Here is a 19,012-nt window from a genome sequence, read left to right as displayed (position 1 = left end):
GTACCGCGGGTACAACCACAACGGAGGGGTATCTGTAGAGAGGCCAGAGAAACGTGTGGTTCCTGAAGAGGGGCAGCAGCCTTTTCCTTAGTTGCAAGGGCAACAGTCTGGACGATTGACTGGTCTGGCCTTGTAACATTAACCAAAACAGCCTTGCTGTGCTGCTACTGCGAACGGCTGAAAGCAAGGGGAAACTACAGCCGTCATTTTTCCCGAGGGCATGCAGCTTTACTGTATGATTAAATGATGATGGCGTCCTCTTGGGTAAAATATTCTGGAGGTAAAATAGTCCCACATTCGGATCTCCGGGCGGGGACTACTCAAGAGGATGTCGTTATCAGGAGAAAGAAAACTGGCGTTCTACGGATCGGAGCGTCGAATGTCAGATCCCTTAATCGAGCAAGTAGGTTAGAAAATTTAAAAAGGGAAATTGATAGGTTAAAGTTAGATATAGCAGGAATTAATGAAGTTAGGTGGCAGGAGGAACAAGACTTTTGGTCAGGCAAATGCAGGGTTATAAATACAAAATCAAATAGGGGTAATGCGGGAGTAGGTTTAATAATGAATAGGAAAATAGGAATGCGGGTAAGTTACTACAAACAGCATAGTGAACGCATTATTGTGGACAAGATAGATACGAAGCCCACACCTACTACAGTAGTACAAGTTTATATGCCAACTAGCTCTGCATATGATGAAGAAATTGAAGAAATGTATGATGAAATAAAAGAAATTATTCAGATAGTGAAGGGAGACGAAAATTTAATATTCATGGGTGACTGGAATCCGAGTGTAGGAAAAGGGACAGAAGGAAACGTAGTAGGTGAATATGGATTGGGGCTAAGAAATGAAAGAGGAAGCCGCCACGTAGAATTTTGCACAGAGCACAACTTAATCATAGCTAACACTTGGTTTAAGAATCATGAAACAAGGTTGTATACATGGAAGAACCCTGGAAATACTAAAAGATATCAGATAGATTATATAATGGTAAGACAGAGGTTTAGGAACCAGGTTTTAAATTGTAAGACATTTCCAGGGGCAGATGTGGACTCTGACCACAATCTATTGGTTATGACCTGTAGATTAAAACTGAAGAAACTGCAAAAAGATGGAAATTTAAGGAGATGGGACCTGGATAAACTGAAAGAACCAGAGGTTGTACAGAGTCTCAGGGAGAGCATAAGGGAACAATTGACAGTAATGGGGGAAAGAAATACAGTAGAAGAAGAATGGGTAGCTTTGAAGGATGAAGTAGTGAAGGCAGCGGAGGATCAAGCAGGTAAAAAGACAAGGGCTACTGGAAATCCTTGGGTAAGAGAAGAAATATTGAATTTAATTGATGAAAGGAGAAAATATAAAAACGCAGTAAATGAAGCACTCAAAAAGAAATACAAACGTCTCAAAAATGAGATCGACAGGAAGTGCAAAATGGCTAAGCAGGGATGGCTAGAGGACAAATGTAAGGATGTAGAGGCTTATCTCACTAGGGGTAAGATAGATACTGCCTACAGAAAAATTAAAGAGACCTTTGGAGAAAAGAGAACCACTTGTATGAACATCAAGAGCTCAGATGGAAAACCAGTTCTAAGCAAAGAATGGAAATCAGGAAGGTGGAAGGAGTATATAGAGGGCCTATACAAGGGCGATGTACTTGAGGACAATATTATGGAAATGGAAGAGGATGTAGATGAAGATGAAATGGGAGATACGATACTGCGTGAAGAATTTGACAGAGCACTGAAAGACCTGAGTCGAAACAAGGCCCCGGGAGTAGACAGCATTCCATTGGAACTACTGACGGCCTTGGAAGAGCCAGCCCTGACAAAACTCTACCATCTAGTGAGCAAGATGTATGAAACAGGCGAAATACCCTCAGACTTCAAGAAGAATATAATAATTCCAATCCCAAAGAAATCAGGTGTTGACAGATGTGAAAATTACCGGACAATCAGTTTAATAAGCCACAGCTGCAAAATAATAACACGAATTCTTTACAGACGAATCGAAAAACTAGTAGAAGCCGACCTCGGGGAACATTCCGTAGAAATACTGGAACAGGTGAGGCAATACTGACCTTGCGACTTATCTTAGAAGAAAGATTAAGGAAGGGCAAACCTACGTTTCTAGCATTTGTAGACTTAGAGGTAGATTTTGACAATGTTTACTGGAATACTCTCTTTCAAATTCTAAATGTGGCATGGGTAAAATACAGGGAGGAAAGGCTATTTACAATTTGTACAGAAACCAAGTGGCCGTTATAAGAGTCGAATTGCATGAAAGGGAGGCAGTGGTTGGTAAGGGAGTGAGACAGGGTTGTAGCTTATCCCCGATGTTATTCAATCTGTATATTGAGCAAGCAGTAAAGGAAACAAAAGAAAATTTCGGAGTAGGTATTAAAATCCATGGAGAAAAAATAAAAACTTTGAGCTTCGCCGATTACATTGTAATTCTGTCAGAGACACCAAAGGACTTGGAAGAGCTGTTGAACGGAATGGATAGTGTTTTGAAAGGAGGATATAAGATGATCATCAACAAAAGCAAAACGGGAATAATGGAATGTAGTCGAATAAAGTTGGTGTTGCCGAGGGAATTATATTAGGAAATGAGACACTTAAAGTAGTAAAGCAGTTTTGCTATTTGGGGAGCAAAATAACTTATGATGGTCGAAGTAGAGAGGATATAAAATGTAGACTGGCAATGTCAAGGAAAGCGTTTCTGAAGAAGAGAAATTTGTTAACATCGAGTATTGATTTAAGTGTGAGGAAGTCATTTCTGAAAGTATTTATATGGAGTGTAGCCATGTATGGAAGTGAAACATGGACGATAAATAGTTTAGACAAGAAGAAAATAGAAGCTTTCGAAATGTGGTGCTACAGAAGAATGCTGAAGATTAGATGGGTAGATCCCATAACTAATGTGGAAGTTGCTTATTTGCTTCTGTCTCGGGTTCTTCGGCCGACGTTCGTGTGATGATTTTGCTGACGTTTCGCCAGCACGAGTGGCTGGCATTGTCAAAGCTTCACCCTCCATTGCCGGAGGTGAACTGGAGCCGGGCTCGCGGCCGCAGACTATATGTACCTTGCGCGCCAACGTCCGAGGGCTTCTCCGCGGTCATTTCCGCGGTATTTTCCGGTGCGTTTCTCCTCTTGCTACCTGCTACGGTCGTTCTCTGCAGTACGGGAAGCCAGGAGCCGTTTACCTTAAGGCTTTCTTCTTTCTTGTTGAAGCTGTTCCCGTGTTTGTGTATTTCTACAGCTTCTCTGTACAAGCGGGTGTGATAGTGCTTCTCTACAGCCAGAACTTCCGTGTCGGTGAATTTTATTACATGTACCTGGTCGGTCTCACTCAGTGCGTGTTCTGCCACGGCCGATTTTTCCACCTGTCCCAACCTGCAATGTCGCTTATGTTCTTTGATCCTGGTGTTGATTGATCTTCCAGTCATTCCGACATAAACTTTCCCGCATGTGCATGGTAAGCGGTATATTCCTGACATTGCAAGTGGGTCCCTTTTATCCTTTGCCGATCTAAGACATTCTTTGATCTTCCTTGTCGGTTTGAAAATTGTCTTTACGCCGTGCTTGTGTAATATACGGCCGATTCTGTCCGTCACTCTGGGAATGTATGGCAGAAAGGCCGTACCCGACATTTCTTTTTCTGGTTTCTTACTTCGCCGGTGGTTTGGCTCTGTTACACTTCTAATATCATTTGTGGAGTACCCATTGCTCCTCAGAACACTTTCCAGGTGTTGCATTTCGCGTTTAAGGTGCTGCGGCTCACATATTCGTGCTGCTCGCGTTACGAGCGTCTGAATCATGCCTCTTTTCTGGCTCGGGTGGTGGTTTGACAGTTTGTGCAGATATCGGTCCGTGTGCGTCGGTTTTCGGTACACGCTATGTCCCAGGTTTTGGCCATCCCTTGTGACCAGCACATCTAGAAATGGTAGTTTTTTGTCCTTTTCCACTTCCATGGTAAATTTTATGTTGGCGTGGAGGTTGTTCAAGTGTCTTAGGAAGTCACCGAGCTGTTCTTCACCATGGCTCCACACGACGAAAGTATCATCGACGTACCTGTACCACACCTTAGGTTTACAAGTCGCCGAGTCCAGTGCCTGTGCTTCGAAATGTTCCATGAAGAAGTTGGCCACCACTGGACTAAGAGGACTACCCATGGCAACGCCTTCCAGCTGTTCGTAGAAATTGCCATTCCACGTGAAATAGCTCGTGGTGAGACAGGCATGGAAGAGCTTCATGATGTCTTGCGGGAAAATGGAACCGATGTGCTCCAAAGCGTCACTGAGTGGCACTTTCGTAAACAAAGAAACAATATCAAAGCTGACCAGGATGTCGTTTGGTGCAAGTTTTAGTTTCTTCAGCTTCTCGATGAAATGTCCTGAGTCCTTTACGTACGTGTCGGTCTTCCCCACGTGCGGCTGGAGCAGAGAGGCCAAGTGTTTTGCCAGTTTATATGTCGGTGAGCCAGGAGCGCTAACAATCGGTCTTAATGGAACGTTGTTCTTATGGATCTTAGGTAATCCATACAGGCGAGGTGGTAGGGCTTCTGTGTTGCGCAGGTATCTCTGTATGTCCTCCGGAACAGAAGATGCCTTGATTAACCGATTCGTATTCCGTGTGATACGCTGCGTCGGATCTGCGCTTAGTTTTCGGTACGTCGTCGGATCTAATAGGTCTCGGATCTTTTGTTCATAATCTTCGGTCTTCATTACGACGGTCGCATTCCCCTTATCGGCAGGCAGTACCAATATACTCTTGTCAGCGTTAAGATTCTTAATAGCTTGTACTTCTTCTTTCTTCAGATTGCATGCTGGTGGTTTAGCTCGGCGCAGTATCCTGGCTGTTTCAGTGCGTATTTCCTCTGCCCTTTCACAAGGAAGGGTCCGAATGGCCGCTTCGGTGTTAGCAATGATGTCCTCCACAGGTATAGTTCTTGGGATGACAGCGAAATTCCCTCCTTTTTGAAGAACGGATACTTCCTCTTCGGTCAATTGTCGTTCAGTGAGGTTGACCACAGTGCGTGACATGTCGGGAATCGCCTTGTCAGTCTTCTTCCGGAATCCTTCAAACTTTTTCTTCTGTCGCTCTGTGCAGCGCTCGAGTTCATTCTGCATGCTCCTGTAAGTGATGCTGTCGATCTTGTCCCAGTCGTCTCGATGCATTCTGCTACTTAGTTGGTAGAACATGTCCAAAAGTTCCTGATCCGTTTTTGCCAAGTTTCTCCGTATTGTGTGAATTCGCTCACGAAGAAAAGCTCGTTCCATTCTGTTGTAGATACGATGAGCTTGGGCGGTGGTGAATAGGCGCTTACATTTCAAGAACTTCGGTGTAGCATCTTCATCTCTGCACCGCGAAAGGAAGGCGAGAGAGGACATCAATCGCGCTTTCTTCTTCCGTTGTTGGTCAAGGCGTCGGTACAATCTGCAAATTTCCTCCCCGTAGAGGCGCAATACAAAATTGTTAAGACTTTCGTGGCCACTTGTTGACAAACTGCTTATTTGCTTCTGTCTCGGGTTCTTCGGCCGACGTTCGTGTGATGATTTTGCTGACGTTTCGCCAGCACGAGTGGCTGGCATTGTCAAAGCTTCACCCTCCATTGCCGGAGGTGAACTGGAGCCGGGCTCGCGGCCGCAGACTATATGTACCTTGCGCGCCAACGTCCGAGGGCTTCTCCGCGATCATTTCCGGTGCGTTTCTCCTCTTGCTACCTGCTACGGTCGTTCTCTGCAGTACGGGAAGCCAGGAGCCGTTTACCTTAAGGCTTTCTTCTTTCTTGTTGAAGCTGTTCCCGTGTTTGTGTATTTCTACAGCTTCTCTGTACAAGCGGGTGTGATAGTGCTTCTCTACAGCCAGAACTTCCGTGTCGGTGAATTTTATTACATGTACCTGGTCGGTCTCACTCAGTGCGTGTTCTGCCACGGCCGATTTTTCCACCTGTCCCAACCTGCAATGTCGCTTATGTTCTTTGATCCTGGTGTTGATTGATCTTCCAGTCATTCCGACATAAACTTTCCCGCATGTGCATGGTAAGCGGTATATTCCTGACATTGCAAGTGGGTCCCTTTTATCCTTTGCCGATCTAAGACATTCTTTGATCTTCCTTGTCGGTTTGAAAATTGTCTTTACGCCGTGCTTGTGTAATATACGGCCGATTCTGTCCGTCACTCTGGGAATGTATGGCAGAAAGGCCGTACCCGACATTTCTTTTTCTGGTTTCTTACTTCGCCGGTGGTTTGGCTCTGTTACACTTCTAATATCATTTGTGGAGTACCCATTGCTCCTCAGAACACTTTCCAGGTGTTGCATTTCGCGTTTAAGGTGCTGCGGCTCACATATTCGTGCTGCTCGCGTTACGAGCGTCTGAATCATGCCTCTTTTCTGGCTCGGGTGGTGGTTTGACAGTTTGTGCAGATATCGGTCCGTGTGCGTCGGTTTTCGGTACACGCTATGTCCCAGGTTTTGGCCATCCCTTGTGACCAGCACATCTAGAAATGGTAGTTTTTTGTCCTTTTCCACTTCCATGGTAAATTTTATGTTGGCGTGGAGGTTGTTCAAGTGTCTTAGGAAGTCACCGAGCTGTTCTTCACCATGGCTCCACACGACGAAAGTATCATCGACGTACCTGTACCACACCTTAGGTTTACAAGTCGCCGAGTCCAGTGCCTGTGCTTCGAAATGTTCCATGAAGAAGTTGGCCACCACTGGACTAAGAGGACTACCCATGGCAACGCCTTCCAGCTGTACGTAGAAATTGCCATTCCACGTGACATAGCTCGTGGTGAGACAGGCATGGAAGAGCTTCATGATGTCTTGCGGGAAAATGGAACCGATGTGCTCCAGAGCGTCACTGAGTGGCACTTTCGTAAACAAAGAAACAATATCAAAGCTGACCAGGATGTCGTTTGGTGCAAGTTTTAGTTTCTTCAGCTTCTCGATGAAATGTCCTGAGTCCTTTACGTACGTGTCGGTCTTCCCCACGTGCGGCTGGAGCAGAGAGGCCAAGTGTTTTGCCAGTTTATATGTCGGTGAGCCAGGAGCGCTAACAATCGGTCTTAATGGAACGTTGTTCTTATGGATCTTAGGTAATCCATACAGGCGAGGTGGTAGGGCTTCTGTGTTGCGCAGGTATCTCTGTATGTCCTCCGGAACAGAAGATGCCTTGATTAACCTATTCGTATTCCGTGTGATACGCTGCGTCGGATCTGCACTTAGTTTTCGGTACGTCGTCGGATCTAATAGGTCTCGGATCTTTTGTTCATAATCTTCGGTCTTCATTACGACGGTCGCATTCCCCTTATCGGCAGGCAGTACCAATATACTCTTGTCAGCGTTAAGATTCTTAATAGCTTGTACTTCTTCTTTCTTCAGATTGCATGCTGGTGGTTTAGCTCGGCGCAGTATCCTGGCTGTTTCAGTGCGTATTTCCTCTGCCCTTTCACAAGGAAGGGTCCGAATGGCCGCTTCGGTGTTAGCAATGATGTCCTCCACAGGTATAGTTCTTGGGATGACAGCGAAATTCCCTCCTTTTTGAAGAACGGATACTTCCTCTTCGGTCAATTGTCGTTCAGTGAGGTTGACCACAGTGCGTGACATGTCGGGAATCGCCTTGTCAGTCTTCTTCCGAAATCCTTCAAACTTTTTCTTCTGTCGCTCTGTGCAGCGCTCGAGTTCATTCTGCATGCTCCTGTAAGTGATGCTGTCGATCTTGTCCCAGTCGTCTCGATGCATTCTGCTACTTAGTTGGTAGAACATGTCCAAAAGTTCCTGATCCGCTTTTGCCAAGTTTCTCCGTATTGTGTGAATGTCTTAGATCGGCAAAGGATAAAAGGGACCCACTTGCAATGTCAGGAATATACCGCTTACCATGCACATGCGGGAAAGTTTATGTCGGAATGACTGGAAGATCAATCAACACTAGGATCAAAGAACATAAGCGACATTGCAGGTTGGGACAGGTGGAAAAATCGGCCGTGGCAGAACACGCACTGAGTGAGACCGACCAGGTACATGTAATAAAATTCACCAACACGGAAGTTCTGGCTGTAGAGAAGCACTATCACACCCGCTTGTACAGAGAAGCTGTAGAAATACACAAACACGGGAACAGCTTCAACAAGAAAGAAGAAAGCCTTAAGGTAAACGGCTCCTGGCTTCCCGTACTGCAGAGAACGACCGTAGCAGGTAGCAAGAGGAGAAACGCACCGGAAAATACCGCGGAAATGACCGCGGAGAAGCCCTCGGACGTTGGCGCGCAAGGTACATATAGTCTGCGGCCGCGAGCCCGGCTCCAGTTCACCTCCGGCAATGGAGGGTGAAGCTTTGACAATGCCAGCCACTCGTGCTGGCGAAACGTCAGCAAAATCATCACACGAACGTCGGCCGAAGAACCCGAGACAGAGGCAAATAAGCAGTTTGTCAACAAGTGGCCACGAAAGTCTTAACAATTTTGTAATGTGGAAGTATTGAATAGGATTCGGGAGAAGAGTAGTTTGTGGCACAACTTGACCAGAAGAAGGGATCGGTTGGTAGTGCGTGTTCTGAGGCATCAAGGAATCACCATATAGTGTTGGAGGGCAGCGTGGAGGGTAAAAATCGTAGAGGGAGACCAAGAGATGAATACACTAAGCAAATTCAGAAGGATGTAGTTTGCAGTAGGTACTGGGAGATGAAGAAGCTTGCACAGGATAGAGTAGCATGGAGAGCTGCATCAAACCAGTCTCAGGACTGAAGACCACAACAAAACAATCGTATACGCAAAATTCATCAGATTTCTTTCAGTACCCTTGTGGATGACCTCGCACTTTTCTTTGTTTAGCGCCAGTTGCCACTATCCGCACCTTACAGAAATTCTTTCTAGATCATATTGTAATTGGACCTGATCGTCTGTTGATTTTACTAGACGCTAAATTACAGCGTGATCTGCAAACAATCTAAGTGGGCTGCTCAGATTATCACCTAGATTAATTATATAAATCAGGAACAGCAGAGGGCCTATGACACTACCTTGCGGAACGCCAGATATCATTTCTGTTCTACTCGATGATTTACCATCTATCACTACGAACTGTGACCTCTCAGGGAGGAAATCACGAATCCAGTCACACAACTGAGACGATACTCCACGTGCACGCAGTTTGATTAACAGTGGCTTGTGAGGAACGGTATCAAAAGCCTTCTGGAAATCTGGGAATATGGAATCGATCTGAGATCCCTTGTCGACAGCACTCATTACTTCATGGGAATAAAGAGCTAGCTGTGGTTTAGGCGCAGGTCTCCACACACTTTTCCAACCGCCAGAATTCCTGATGCATCTGACACCCCCTAGTACGAAACAACTTGATCTGAAAGCCTATAAATAGCAACCGCTCTACTCAACTACTTCTACAAGGCGTTTGTAGCGCCCATTCATTAGACTTTTGTCAGGGAGATTCATCTTTCCTTCCTGCTCGTGTTCCACAGGTAAACGCGTCGCCGTCGCTGACGTCGACGACTGTGAACGATCGCATCCTCAAGTACAAGCTCATCGACAACATCATCTCCGTGGTGCTGCCCCCGGACGGCGTACCCGAGTGAGTATGCGCTCTTGTCATTACGAGGCAAGGTAAACCTCACAGTAAATGTCAATCTCGGATTCGGGAAGTATCGGAAGGAAATCGACCGTGACGTTTTCAGGTAAACAATTCGATGTATTGCCTTGGGCCGTTCCGGGAAACCGCTAAATGGCAGGACTGAAATCTGAATGATCGTCCTACTGAAGACGACTACAACGTTTTACCACTGTGCAATTCGGAAAAACCTCCTCCAGCCACAAGTTACTTTAGATGTGACGACAGATGGAAGCCAGTTGGTTCCAAACGTGGTGAAAAGGGTGAATGATACACTGAAGCGCCAAAGAAACAGAAATAGGCATGCGTATTCAAATACAGCGATATGTAAACAGGAAGAATACGGCGCTGCAGTCACCAACACCTACGTAAGAGCCGGCCGTGGTGTCCGAGCGGTTCTAGGCGCTTCAGTCTGGAACCGCACGACAGCTACGGCCGCAGGTTCGAATCCTGCCTCGGTCATGGATGTGTATGATGTCCTTAGTTTAGGTAGGTTTAAGTAGTTCTACGTTCTAGGGGACTGATGACCTCAGATGTTAAGTCCCATAGTGCTCAGAGCCATTTGAACCCCATTTTGTTGAGCCTATGTAAGACAATAAGTGTCTGGCGCAGTTGTTAGATCGGTTACTGCTGCTGCAATGCCAGGTTATCAAGATTTAAGTGGGTTTGAACGTGATGTTATAGTCAGCGCACGCGCATTGGCAAACAGCATATCCGAGATAGTGATGAAGTAGGGATTTTCCCTTACGAGCATTTAAAGTGTGAGCCGTGAATATCAGGAATCTGGTAAAACATCAAATCCCCAACATCGCTGCCGCCGCAGAAAGATCCTGCACGAACGGGACCTACGGCGGCTGAAGATAATCGTTCAACGTGACAGAAGGACAACCCTCCCGCTAATTGCTGCAGATTTCAGTGCTGGGCCATCAAAAAGCGTCAGCGTGCGAACGATTCAACGAAAGATCACCGATACGGCCTTTCGGAGCCGAAGGCCGATTCGTGTACCCTTGATGACACCACGACACAAAGCTTTACGCCTCGCCTGGGCCCTTCAACACCGACATTGGACTGTTGATGACTGGAAACATGTTGCCTGGTCGGACGAGTCTCGTTTGAAATTGTATCGAGCGGATGGCCGTGTACGGGTATGGAGGCAAGCTCAAGAATCCCTGTACCGTGCATGTCAGCAGGGGACTGTTCAAGCGGGCAGAGGTTCTGTAATGATGAACGGCATGTGCAGATGGAGTGATATGGGACCCCTGATACGTCTAGATACGACTCGGACAGGTGACACGTACATAAGCATCCTGTCTGATCACCTACATCCATTCGTGTCCATTGCTCATTCCGACGGACTTTGGCAATTCCAGCAGGACAATGCCCCACCGCACACGTCCAAAACTGCTGCAGAGTGGCTCCAGAAACACCCTTCTGAGTTTGAACGTTTCCGCTGGCCACGAAACTCCTCAGATATGAACGTTATTGAGCATGGTGGTAAGCCTTGCAGCGTGCTGTTGAGAAGAGATCTCTATCCCTCGCACTCTTACGGATTTATAGACAGCCGTACAGGATTCACGGTGTTAGTTTCCTCCAGCACTACTCCAGACATTAGTCAAATCCACGCCACGTCGTGCTGTGGCACATGTGCGTGCTCGTGGGGGCCCTACACGATATTAGACAGGTGTACCAGATTCTTTGGCTCTTGAGTGTATTTTCATGTGTGGCTGCAGCAAAGGGAAGTCTTGAACGTGAATAACCTTCAAGGCAAATAGAGCCATTGCTGAATTCAGCTGTCCATTTTGTATCTGGTGAAAATGAGGGAGAGCACTTCAGACGAGGGCCTTCACATATTTAAGTGAACATTCTTAGAGCTTTTTGAATAAAATAAACTTCATTAACATTCTACATCTTTTTTCTTAAGTCTATATATTTATTTCTCAACATACTCATCCCGGCGCCAAACACATTTTTTCCGAACGAAAGAGCACTTTATTGAGGCCGTCACTGTAGAATGTTTGAATTTGTTGACGGAGCCTCAACTTCACCTGTGCTTGCACCCCTTCATCACTACCAAAGTGAAGTCCTCCCAGGTGTTCTTTAAGTTTTGGAACAGATGAAATTCGGACGAGGCCAAGAGTGGAGTGTATGGATGTCCGGAGGATGGCTGATGGTTATGGACCCAAGGAGTCGGATTGTGGCCGATGTCGCAGCGCTCGTGTGTGGTCTGGCATTGTCCTGATGAAGGGCAGGGTGGACGAACTCTTCGAATTCGCGCTTTCAGATTTCTCGATTACAGCACGCTGTTTCTCACACACGCACATCGTTTCTTTACACACCTCCATGTTATGCGTTACAGTACGGAGCTCTCTAGCGGCAGAGGGTTGGAACTTGTGTCAGTGAAACGGAAAGTCGACCGAGCAATGGGCGTGACATGTAATGCCTCAACTGATTTTGAGAACAGAATTAAAAATTCGGAGACATTACTTTCCAGCACACCCCTGTATTATCTTCACAAACTTTGGCTGTATTTTTGTTGATTGTAAACTGCCCAAAACAAGAAATGTTATAACGGCTCGGTAGTTCAGTTTACTCATTTAATTGCAACTCACACAAAATGACTATTTTAGAAAAAAATATTAACACTAAATATAAACGCGAGATCAAACCCGCCAGGGTAGCCGAGAGTGCTAACGCGCTCCTTCCTGGACTCGGGTAGGTGCGTCGGACCCGGATCGAATCCGTCCAGCGCATTAACGACTAGGGTCTGTGTGCCAGTCAGCCAGGATGTGGTTTTTAGGTGGTTTTCCACATCCCACCAGGTGAATACTGGGCTGGTCCCCAGGTTACTCCTCACTTACATGGCTCAGACATCTGAACAGTTTCGCACTATTCCACTGCTTACACTAGTCGCAGACAGATGGGGTACACTGATTCCTTCCAGGGGGGCGGGGGGGGGGAGGGGGGGTACGGGATGGTGGCAGGAAGAGCATCTGGCCACCCCTTAACATTAACATGCCACATCCGATAAACCAGCACATCCCGCAAGTCGGGATAAATGCTTGGAAAGAGAGAGATCTACGCGAGATCAAGCTGATACTTGCCTTCCTTTATACACGATTTTTACCGGCAAGACAGAGTCAAAATTTTATTGTATTCAAACCCTGCCCTGTCCGAAGATAATGACGCATCAGTTTGCCATTCTATCTCGTCTTGCTCTTCATCTTTCATATGAAACGTCTCTCCCACGCAGTCTAAGTATGGCTAACACATGTGAAAGAATACGTCCGCAGCTCGTGATATAGTGGCTAGTGTTGCACTCTCTGGATCACGGGGTCCTGGGTTCGATACACAGCTGGGTTGGAAATTTTCTCTGCCGGGGGACTGGGTGTTGTCCTCATCATTTCATCATCATCATTCGTGACTGTGGTGAGACTGGTCTGTGTACAAGAGTTCGGTTGTGTAAAAATTCGGACTTTGTACGGCGCTGATGACCCCGCAGTTGAGCACCCCACGAACCAAACATTTGCAACACAAGCACCAAACGCGAACACGCCCTTCTCCAAATACTACAGTCTAGAGCACTGAATCGGTGGTTAGTGAGCGGGTGAAGACCAATCAGAATAAGGGCGTCCAGGCCTTTTCTTGCATCCTTCTTACATGTTAATAGTAATGAAAATGGCTGCTATAGTAATGTCGGTTCAACACAGAATATGTAATTCATATGGATAAGTATATGTAACTGTAATGGGCCATATCCGAGCCGTCATTATTGGTTAACACTATGATCTTGATTTTAATTCTGAGTGAGTCTTTGACCCATCTCAATTATGGCTTTGGAAAGTCTCACAGCAAGACGGTGGTTCAGCTGGCCATGGTGACTGGAACCTGCAACAGCTTTCAGTATTTTCACCTGCAGGTATATCTGCTTCAAGCATAACTTCGGCGAAAGATGAAATTTACTAATCTGAGCATAGATGGCTTTTTCTGCTGGTGGCGTTTCTGACCCGGCCTCTGACGCATATGGCAGAAGATCGTCAGTGACATTAATAGAAACTTCTCTGGGAATACACGGTGCTAATGAAAACCATTGGCAGTACCGAGCACTTGTGTGCTCGTAACATAAAAAGGGAACGTCAAGTTCACTTCGAGTGATTACTGGTCAGGAATGGTTTTATTCATTTTGGAAAGACATCTTTTCTGGCCGAAGCAATTTTTTACTTGAAATAAGTACTTAATTCACATCACTGGCGATTAGTTTGGGCAAGCGATGTTAAACGAAATCACCTTACGTGCTTACATAGTGTTATGGTCCACACAATAGTATGGAAAGGACGACACGTAACGATGTACCGTACTTAATAAGAATGGAACACTGCCGTAAGAGGTAAGGACATATGTGGTACTCTTGCGGCGATATCTGCAACCATGGATACAGATACATACAGACCCCCCACCCCCATCTTTGTCCTTCTGAGCTTTGAAATCAACACTAGAGTCACTTGTGGGTTGGAGTGAGACCGACCACCTGCCACTGCGAAGTGGAGCTATGAATCATAGAGTTTCTGATTAATAACTGAAACTAAGAATTCGTTTTGCCGGACTTTTTGGCCGAGCGGTTCTAGGCGCCCCAGTCCGGAACCACGCTGCTGCTACAGTCGCAGGTTCGAATCCTGCCTCGGGCATGGATGTGTGTGATGTCCTTACGTTAAGTAGGTGTAAGTAGTTCTAAGTCTAGGAGACTGATGACATCAGATGTTTAAGTCCCATAGTGCTTAGAGCCATTTGAATAATTTCTTTTTAAGAATTAGTTTTAAGAACTGAGTGATCTTCTTTATTGGTATTACACTATGTGATCAAAAGTATCCGGATACCCCCAAAACATAAGTTTTTCATATTAGGTGCATTGTGCTCCCACCTACTGCCAGATACTCCATATCAGCGACCTCAGTAGTCATTACGCATCGTGATAGAGCAGAATGGGGCCCCCCATACAACCCAAGGACTTCGAACGTGGTCGGGTGAATGGGTGTCACTTGTGTCATACGTCTGTAAGCGAGATTCCCACACTCCTAAACATTACTAGGTTCACTGTTTCCGATGTGATAGTGATGTGGAAAAATGAAGGGACACAAAAGCGTACAGGCCGACCTCGTCTGTTGACTGACAGAGACCGCCGACATTTGAAGAGGGTTGTAATGTGTAATAGACAGACATCTATCCCGACCATCACACAGGAATTCCAAACTGCATCAGGATCCACTGCAGGTACTATGCCAGTTAGGGCGGAGGTGAGAAAACTTGGGTTTCATGGTCGAGTGGCTGCTCATAAGCCACACATTAGGCTGGTAAATGCCTGAGGACGCCTCGATTTCTGTAAGGAGCATAAACATTGGACGATTGAACAGTGGAAAAACGTTGTGTGGAGTGACGAATCACGGTACACAATGTGGAGATCGGATAGCAGGGTATGGGTATGGCGATAACCCGGTGAACGTCATCTGCCAGCGTGTGTACTGACAAAAGTAAAATTCGGAGGCGGTGGTGTTATAGTGTGGTCGTGTTGTTCATGAAGGGGGCTTGCACCCCTTGTTGGTTTGCGCTGAACTACCACAGCACAGACCTACATTGATGTTTTAAGCACCTTCTTGCTTCCCACTGTCGAAGAGCAATTCGGGGATGGCGACTGCATCTTTCAACACGGTCGAGCACCTGTTCATAATGCGCGGCCTGCGGCGGAATGGTTAAATGACAATAACATCCCTGTAATGGACTGGCCTGCACAGAGTCCTGACCTGAATCCTATAGAACACCTTTGGGATGTTTTGGAACGCCGACTTCGAGTCCTGCCTCACCAACCAACATCGATACTTCTCCTGAGTGCAGCACTCCGTGAAGAATGGACTGCCATTCCCCAAGAATCCTTCCAGCAGTTAATTGAACGTCCGCCTGCGAGAGTGGGTGTCATCAAGGCTAAGGGCGAGCCAACACCATATTTAATTACAGCATTACCGATGTAGGGTGCCACGAACTGGTAAGTCATTTTCAGCCAGGTGTCCGGGTACTTTTGATCACATAGTGTGCGTATGCAGCACTAGAATTAACATAATTTCTGTGCAATTGTGAACATTAATGGGACGGTTGTCGTTTTAACATTCGCTGTCTTAAAGTTTAAAAAGCAAGCTTTGAAATGTTGCACTTGCAGTTTTTCCTGCATATATGTTTTACAAGCACCAGAGTTAGCTTGCCACTTAGCTTTATCTTTTCCCTAGCGTTTATCCGGTGTAGTGCAAGGTACACTTTTTCAGGATTTGGCCAGTTTTATTTTCTGTTGTTTATCTTTGTCTCCGGATGCCATTCCCGACTTCACTATCACCACTGTAACTTAGCCACGAAAGTCGTGCGCGAAATCAGTCTGTCAATTGTCTCAACGCTGTTATGTGTGGTGTTTTACTGTAAGTTTTCTTGCATCCTATTTTCTGAGACGGAATTAAGAAAGCAGCCCGACATTTGCCTAAACGAGCTTGGGAAACCGACCAGTTTCATATCAGCGCACACTCCGCTGCAGAGTGAAAACTCATTCTGAAAGCACCGATCATTTAACAGTGAATTGCAATCAGTTTGGACGAGGACAAATTACGCATAATCCGGCCATTGTCTCCGAACTGTGAATCTTCTGCTTTCGGTTCTTTCAGATACAGGCTCCGCAGAACCGACGGTGATATTAAATTGCTACGGCTCGTAAATGGTTAAAATTTCGAGTGCCAATGCATTGTTTCTAGATTAGTATCTGACGCGATGAATGCGCCCCGCCATCAAGAATGACCGTTATTCCATTGCTCAATGGAAAAATAAGTAACCTTATTTATTATCAGTTTTTCACAGTTTCTGTAATATTAATTCAAAAATGGCTCTGAGCATTAAGGGACTTAACATCTATGGTCATCAGTCCCCTAGAACTTAGAACTACTTAAACCTAACTAACCTAAGGACATCACACAACACCCAGCCATCACGAGGCAGAGAAAATCCCTGACCCCGCCGCGAATCGAACCCGGGAACCCGGGCGTGGGAAGCGAGAACGCTACCGCACAACCACGAGATGCGGGCTCTTAATTCAAATACCGGACTATAATAACACGCCAATACCAAGGCCTGATGATACACTACTGGCCATTAAAATTGGTACACCACGAAGATGACGTGCTACAGACGCGAAATTTAACCGACAGCAAGAAGATGCTGTGATATGCAAATGATTACCTCTTCAGAGAATTCACACAAGGTTGGCGCTGGTGGCGACACCCACAAAGTGCTGACATAACGAAAGTTTCCAACCGATTTCTCATACTCAAACAGCAGTTGACCGGCGTTGCCTGGGTGAAACGTCGTGTGTATCGCGATTGCGGTTTACCGTATCGCGACACTGCTGCTCACGTTGGTCGAGATGGAGTGAATGTTAGCAGAATATGGAATCGGTGTGTTCAAGAGGGTAACACGGAACGCCGTGCTGGATCCCAACGGCCTCGTATCACTAGCAGTCGAGATGACAAGTATGTTTTACGCATGGCTGTAACGGATCGTGCAGCCACGTCTAGATTCCTGAGTCAACAGATGGGGACGTCTGCAAGACAACAACCATCTGCACGAACAGTTCGACGACGTTTGCAGCAGCATGGACTATCAGCTCGGAGACCGTGGCTGCGGTTACCCTTGACGCTGCATCACAGACAGGAGTGCCTGCGATGGTGTTCTCGACGACGAACCTGGGTGCACGAATGGCAAAAAGTCATTTTTTCGGATGAATCCAGGTTATGTTGACAGCGTTATGATGGTCGCATCCGTGTTTGGCGACATCGCGGTGGACGCACATTGAAAGCGTGTGTTCGTCATCCCCATACTGGCGTATGACCCGGCGTGATGGTATGAGGTGCCGTTGGTTACACGTCTCGGTCACCTCTTGTTCGCATTGACGGCACTTTGAACAGTGGACGTTGCATTTGAGATGTGTCGCAGGTTCGAATCCTGCCTCGGGCATGGATGTACGTGATGTCCTTAGGTTAGTTAGGTTTAAGTAGTTCTAAGTTCTAAGGGACTGAAGACCACAGATGTTAAGTCCCATAGTGCTCAGAGCCGTTTGAACCATTTCAGATGTGTTACGACCCGTGGCTCTACCCTTCATTCGATCCCTGGGAAACCCTACATTTCAGCAGGATAATGCACGACCGCATGTTGCAGGTCCTGTACGGGCCTTTCCGGATACAGAAAATGTTCGACTGCTGCCCTGACCAGCACATTCTCCAGATCTCTCACCAATTGAAAACGTCTGGTCAGTGGTGACCGACCAACTGGCTCGACACAATACGCCAGTTACTAATCTTGATGAACCGTGGTATCGTGTTGAAACTGCATGGGCAGCCGTATTTGTACACGCCATCCAAGCTCTGTTTGACTCATTGCCCAGGCGTATCAAGGCCGTTATTACGGCCAGAGGTGGTTGATCTGGGGACTGATTTCTCAGGATCTATGCACCCAAATTGCGTGAAAATATAATCACATGTCAGTTCTAGTATAATATATCTGTCTAATGAATACCCGTTTATCATATGCATTTCTTCTTGGTGTAGTAATTTTAATGGCTAGTAGTGTGTTAAACGAGTTGAAATGTTCGTAAGTTGTTGTGGGGAATGAAGTGGCTTCCGCGAGACGGACTGGCGTATACAGCAGAGTGGTACCAACCAGTCTTCTGATGACCTACAGCTCAGTTGGATGGTATTTGCCCCTGAATGTTGCGACTGGCAATTGTGTTGCAGCGTCCGGTGGAACAAGGTGCCGTCGCAGGAGGCCCTCGGGAACTTCGAGCTGCTGCTGGACGAGGAGTTGGCCAGCGGCCACGGCCACGGTCACGGGGACGAGGGCCGCCCCAGGGGCGACCACCGCGGGGGCGGCGGCGGGGGCGGTGGGGGCGGAGGCGCCTCCTACCCCTGGAAGTAGAGCCGGCGGCAGCCAGCAATCAGTAGCCGGGGGGCGTACCGTGTGCCCGGTACTGTAGCCGTACGGCGAGCAGGTGTTTCACAGCTGGCGTGGACCTGTCAGCGTTCAGTCGAGAGTGCGGGAGGGGTCCACGTTGGGGATGACGAGTCGTAAGTAGCTGGTTGTGCGCCTTCGAGGAGAGGCCTGGGTAGGGCGAGGGGAAGTAGATGCTGGGAAGGTTTGCTTCTAATGTAAATCCACGGAATATCGTTAATGGCCAAAAGTAGAGGAATGCTAACAGTAGATACCTCAGTTTAAAACTTCTTGCTTAACTTAGAGGTGAAAGTAGATGGTAAGGGTAAAAAAAATGAAACTCACTCTAAAACAATGAAACTTCACATTTCGTTTCTCGCTAGTTGCTGT

At 46.7% G+C, this 19,012-nt stretch overlaps 1 protein-coding gene across 1 annotated transcript in view; it reads left to right on the top strand.

The window, feature by feature from the left end:
- The window catches only part of LOC126355716 (polyglutamylase complex subunit TTLL1-like), a 186,122-nt gene extending 167,512 nt beyond the window's left edge, over nt 1-18,610 (top strand). The window contains exons 8-9 of the mRNA XM_050006084.1: nt 9,474-9,583; nt 18,430-18,610. Of these exons, the coding sequence (XP_049862041.1) occupies nt 9,474-9,583; nt 18,430-18,610 (291 nt within the window). The remainder of the gene's footprint in view (nt 1-9,473; nt 9,584-18,429) is intronic.
- Nucleotides 18,611-19,012: the final 402 nt, after the last annotated feature.

Source organism: Schistocerca gregaria, chromosome 3, assembly GCF_023897955.1.
Source record: "Schistocerca gregaria isolate iqSchGreg1 chromosome 3, iqSchGreg1.2, whole genome shotgun sequence".
Classification (NCBI taxonomy): Eukaryota; Metazoa; Arthropoda; class Insecta; order Orthoptera; family Acrididae; genus Schistocerca; species Schistocerca gregaria.
Note: the sequence above shows the minus strand (reverse complement) of the source record. Positions and strands in the feature narration are given on the sequence as shown.